Below are 6,000 nucleotides of genomic sequence, written 5' to 3'. Positions count from 1 at the left end.
GATACGCAAATTCACGAACGTACGCGGACCCGTCGCATTGTTTTTACGTCGTTTCCGTAGCGGTTTTCCGTCGTATATTTACCCTTTCTTTTATCAGGCGCAGCCAATGTTAAGTATAGCCGGCGTTCCCGCGTCGAATTTGAAATTTCCTACGTCGTTTGCGTATGCCGATTCACGAACACACGCGTCGCAAGTCCCGCTCACGTCGCAACCACTGACGTCCTATTGACGTCAGTGGGAGCAATGCACGCCGGGAAATTCCCCGGACGACGCATGCGTATTTAAATCGGCGCGGGAACGCGCGTGATTTAAATATGACACTCCCCTAGCCGCGGAATTTGAATTCCGCTGGGGGATTTAGGATCCGCCGTCGCAAGTTTGGAGGTAAGTGGTTTGTGAATTAGCCACTTGCCTCCTAAACTTGCGGGAGCGGATCTTAATTCACGTAGATCGAGCGGATCTATAGATCCGCTGAGCTACGTGAATCTGGCCCAATATGTGTATTTTATGTGTTATATGTATATTGTGTGATGTGTATTTTGTATAATATGTGTAATATGTGTTTTATATGTTATATGAGTATTATGTGTAATATGTGTATTGTGTGTATTATGTTTAATATGTACATTGTATGTGTGTTATGTGTTATATGTATATTGTGTGATGTGTATTATGTGTAATATGTGTATAATATGTAGTATGAGTATTATGTGTAATATGTGTATTACGTGTATTGTGGCCCGGATTCAAGAAGCAATTGCGCCTGTGTAACCATAGGTTACACAGCGCAATTGCTTACTTGCTTACTTGCCCCGGCGTTACGAATGCTCCTGATTCAGGAACATCGTAACGCCGACTGCAGCCTAAAATCTGCGTGGCATAAGGCTCTTATGCCACGCATATCTTAGGCTGCATTCTTGCGATGGCCGCTAGGGGGCGCTCCCATTGTGCTCAGTGTATAGTATGCAAATTGCATACTAACACCGATTCACAATGTTGCGCGAGCCCTGCGTACGCAATATACGTCGTTTCCGTATGGCGTGTTTAGCGTAAGGCTGCCCCTTCTAATAGCAGGGGCAGCCAATGCTAAAGTATGCCCGTCGTTCCCGCGTCGCGACGTTCGAATTTTACGTAATTTGCGTAAGTGATTAGTGAATGGCGCTGGACGCCATTCACGTTCACTTTGAAGCAAATGACGTCTTTCGGCTACTCGTGACGCGGTAGATGCGATCGTCGGAAGACTGTCAATCAAGAAGGAACGCCCAGTCCCGCAGCCCATACCCGGAAGCGGCAGCGAAGATGCATCTCTAAAACGGTAAGTACTGCTTTGATTTTAAAAATACTAGCCGATTCCCCTTCACAAAATGAGCATGAATCTAATGTTAACATTTTTTTTTAGGGTGAACTCCCGCTTTAATTTTAAAAGCATCGGTCTTCTGTCAGATTATCAAACGTGTGAGATCAGCAGGCTTGCTTTTTAAAATTCAACAATAAAACAGCGTCACAGACTTCTAAATACTGTATTTCATGATATGAAAGATGTCCGCTTGGTGACTTCAGACTGTAGGTTTAGTGTGGCCGAGTGCGGGGCGTACCAAGATGGCGGCGACGGAACGTCACTTCCATTACGAAATCTGACGGGTCGAATAATCTGACGGAACAGTGGCAACCAGGGATTCCCTTTCACTTCCTGTTTTTGGAAGTAAATGGAAATCTCCCCTTATGTCCACCACAATATCACAGTCCCGCTAAGGGCTCTTTCACAAGGAGCGGACCGTTTCTGGGTCCGCTCCGTGTGTCCGCCGAAGCTCAGCGGGGATCCCCGCTGAGCTGTCGGCGGATAGGGCGGTCCCCGCACACAGTGCAGGGACCGCCCTGTCTCTGCTCCGCTGTCCCCTATGGGGGACCGGATGCAGACGGTCCGTCTGTCCGTCTGCATCCGGTCCGTTCCGCCGAACAGAAGAAAAATAGGGTTTCTTCCGTTCGGAAAAGCGGAACCCGACTGACGCGGACGCTAGCGGATGCTTCATCCGCTAACGGACGCGTTCCCATAGGGATTCATTACAAGTCCGTTAACGGACTTGTAATGAGCGGACGAACGGTCCGCTAGTGTGAAAGGACCCTAAAGGTCGCTGATTGCCGCCATTTCTAGTATTAACAAAATAAAAATATTCCAGTTCATATCCTATAGTTTGTAGACACTATAACTTTTGCGCAAACCAATCAATATAAGCCTTTTGGGATTTGTCTTGTTTTTTAAACAAAAAAAGTGTAGCAGAATACATATTGCCCTAAATTTATGATGAAATTTGATTTTTTTGACATTTTTTTATTGGATATGTTTTATAGCAGAAAGTAAAAAATATTCACCAAAAAAATGCTCTAGGATATAAAGGATATAAATTTTATTTGGGCACATCGTCGCACGACCGTGCAATTGTCAATTAAAGCGGAGTTCCGGACACAATTTTACTTTTTAAATATAAATACCCCTGTAATACACAAGCTGAATGTATTCTAGTAAAGTTATTCTGTAAACTAAGGTCCGTTTTGTTAGGTTGTTACAGCATTTAGACACTTTATAAAATAGAAATGGACTGGGGCCATCTTAAGTGTGGGCATCATGAAGGCAGACTGTATGACTTCCTGGATTTCAGCCTTGCAGATCTCGCACATGCTCAGTGCTGCACCAGCAGTGTAATAGGTTTCAGATCAGGTTTCAGCACCTGTACTGTCCAAGTCACATGATTCTTCGAGACTGGGGAGTGCACAGACTCCTGGAAAGTTACACCCACTACATTCCCAGGAGTCTGTGCGGTGTAGGTTAGGAAGCATTAAGCACCTAGGTGCAGGAAGAGGGAAGATTAACTATTCTGCCTAGCAACAACACTTTGAAGGCATCTAAAAAAAAATAAAAAATTCTTAAAGGACTAATGACATTTTTTTAAAACTACTAATGTAATGTTATATTTATGGGTGGAACTCCACTTTAACCACTTCCTGCCCGGCCAATAGCAGATTGATATGACGTCCAGCAGGATAACATGCCGGTGCGTGCCCGTGGGGGCGCGCAGCATGGCAATGGCGAGCGCAGTCTGACACGCCGCGTCACTGATCGTGATTTGGAGCCTCTGTCAGAGGCTTTTTACCACTTGATCAACTGTGGCCAATCACAGCTGAACATCGCGTGAACCAGGAAGTGACGGTAAACTTCAATCCTTGGTTCGCGCTGACGGGGAAAGCCGATCAGCGGCTCTCCCTGTCGGGGGGAGGGCTGTGCTGATAATTGCCACATTGATTATCAGCACAGCCCCCTCAGATGTGCCAATCTGCTACCAATCAGTGCCCCAATAATAAAGTCTGCAAGTGCCCACCACAGTGCCAATCAGTGCCCATTACAGTGCCAATCAGTGCCCAGCAGTAACACCTGTCAGTAACACATCAGTACCTCATCATCAGTGCCGCCTGTCAGTGCCCAGAGGCGATTCAGTTCGCATGTGTAGCGCTATATAAGTTTTTCACTCACTCAGTGCCCATCACACCTGCCTGTCAGTGCCCATCACACCCGCCTGTCAGTGCCGCCTATTGGTGTCCATCAGTGCTGCATATCAGTGCCACCTATCAGTGCCCATCAATTCTACATATCAGTGCCACCTTATCAGTGCCCGTCAGTGGAGGGGAAAACAAAATTGTATGACAGAAACTAAGAAAAACATTGTCTTTTTTAGTTTGTTTAGTAAAAAACAAACAAAAAAAAAACGCAGAGGTTATCAAATACCACCAAAAGAAAGCTCTATTTGTGGGAAGAAACTGATATAAATGTAGCTTGGATACAATGTAGCATGACCGCGCAATTGTCATTCAAAGTGTGACAGTGCTGAAAGCTGAATATTGTCCTGGGCAGGAGGGGGCGAAAGTGCCCGGTATTGAAGTGGGTAAAGTAATGCAGTGCTGTTTCGCATTAAAATGGCCTGGTCATGAAGGTGGGGGGTTAATCTTCCAAAGGTCAAGCGGTTAAAGGAGACATTTATTATTAATATTCTAACAGGCTGTCCCCAGCAGCAGTAGGAGTAGTTGGGCCCCCCTGGTGCTCTTCTCACACTGTGGCAGTGAGGTGACGTGAGTCAGTGTTGTTGTTGTTGCTCAGGGCGGGTGTACCAAGATGGCTGCCCACCCAGCTCCAATCAAGCAGCGCTGCCGCCATCTTGGTACTCCCAGCTTGACATCGCCATAGCGACGGGAGCCCCTGGCCCGGTGTTGTAAAACAAAGACCGGACCTATGCAGAATCCGGTCTCACGTCACTTCCGGCCCCGTCCCAACACACACTAGCCTGCTGCATAGGTCCGGTGTTTTTCTTACAACACCTGTTAGTGACATCGGCAGCGCTCTCGCGAGATTTCCGTCGGCCATTTCTCCATTGATTGCGTCTGCTGCTGGCAGGGTGTCCGCTCAGCATGTACCCCGTGTGACGTCGCCCGCCGCCCGGAGAATGGTGCCCGGAGAGGACGGCCAGCCCGTCCCCCGAGAGGTGAGGAACCCTGACACCCTGGGGGCCCCGCACCAGAGGAGGGTCCCCCCCCCAGGCCTGACACCACTCTGAGGGCCCTGATCACCGTCACTGGGGCCCTGATCAGCATTGTCATCTCTGGGGCCCCTTGTCATTAGGGGGCTCATGGTTCTCACTGATGGGGCCCTTAATATTATGAGGATCTCAGGGGCCCCTTATTGCCAGCGAGGGCCTACTATCATAAGGGGCCCCTGTGTCATTGTAAACGTAGGGCCCCTTGTTCTTCCTTTTGGGCCCCTCAACGTTATTAGGATCTCAGGAGCCACTTGTCATCCTAGGGCCCCTTTTCATTGTCAGTGAGGGGCCCATCTGTCCTGTCATCCTTGGGGCCCCCTGTCTTAAGGTTGATGGGGCCCTAAACATGAGTATCTCAGGGGCTTCTCATCATCTTTGTCAGTGAGGGCCTGCTATCATAAGGGGCCCCTGTGTCATTGTAACTCCTTTTGGGCCCCTCAACATTATTAACATCTCAGGAGCCACTTGTCACCCTAGGGCCTCTTTTCATTGTCAGTGAGGGGCCCATCTGTTCCTGTTATCCTTAGCGCCCCATCAGTCCTATGGCAGGGGGCCCCCAAACATCAGGATCTCAGGGGCCCCTTAACATTATTGCCAGTGAGGGCCCACCATCATAGGGGCCCCCCTCTGTCATTGTAGCCCTAGGGCCCCTTAATATTATTAGGATCTCAAGGGCCCCTTGTCACCCCTTATGATTTAGGGGCCCATCAGTTGCCGTCATCATTGGGGGCCCTCTGTCATTATAGGGCCCTTTATCATTATTGGGCTTTTAATAGCCCCTGGTCATCCTAGGGCCCCTTATTGCCAGTGAGGGTCCACCATCATAAGGGCCCCTTGTTCCTGATTAGCCCCTCCAATATTATTAGGATCTCAAGGGCCCTTTGTCAACCTAGGGGCACCTTGTCATCATTATGATTTAGGGGCCCATCAGTTGTGGTCATCATTGGGGGCTCTCTGTCATTATAGGGCCCTTTATCATTATTGGGCTCTCAATAGCCCCTGGTCATCCTAGGGCCCCTTATTGCCAGTGAGGGTCTACCATCATAGGGGTCCCTTGTCAACCTAGGACCCCTTATCATTGAGAGTTAGGGGCCCATTTGTTGCAGTCATTATTGGGGGTGGGCTGTCATTATAGGGCCCTTTATCATTATGTGGATTTCAGGGGCCTCTGGTCATTTTAGGGCCCCTTTTCATAATTGCCGGTGAGGGTCCACCATCATAGGGGCCCCTCGTTGTAGCCCTAGGGCCCTTTCTTCTGCCCGATAGGCCCCTCAATATTATTAGGATCTCAGTAACCCCTTGTCACCCTAGCACCCCTTATCATTGCCAGTGAGGGCCCACCATCATAGGGGCCCCTTATCGAAGCCCTATGCCCCTCAATATTATTATTGGGATCAATGGCCCCTTGTCACGCTAG

At 48.7% G+C, this 6,000-nt stretch overlaps 1 protein-coding gene across 5 annotated transcripts in view; it reads left to right on the top strand.

The window, feature by feature from the left end:
- Positions 1 to 4,391: 4,391 nt before the first annotated feature.
- Positions 4,392 to 6,000, top strand: part of USP47 (ubiquitin specific peptidase 47) — a 78,111-nt gene continuing 76,502 nt past the window's right edge. For 3 of the 5 annotated variants that reach the window (XR_005744154.1, XM_040327956.1, XM_040327954.1), the window contains exon 1: positions 4,392 to 4,529. Coding sequence is in view for 4 of the 5 variants with exons in the window: in XM_040327956.1 (XP_040183890.1) it covers positions 4,491 to 4,529 (39 nt within the window). In the remaining variant the exon portion in view is untranslated. The remainder of the gene's footprint in view (positions 4,530 to 6,000) is intronic. The other 2 variants (XM_040327957.1, XM_040327958.1) reach the window with 2 other exon arrangements.

The sequence above is a fragment of the Rana temporaria genome, chromosome 11, assembly GCF_905171775.1.
Source record: "Rana temporaria chromosome 11, aRanTem1.1, whole genome shotgun sequence".
NCBI lineage: Eukaryota > Metazoa > Chordata > Amphibia > Anura > Ranidae > Rana > Rana temporaria.
This window is presented reverse-complemented; position numbering and strand designations above follow the sequence as displayed.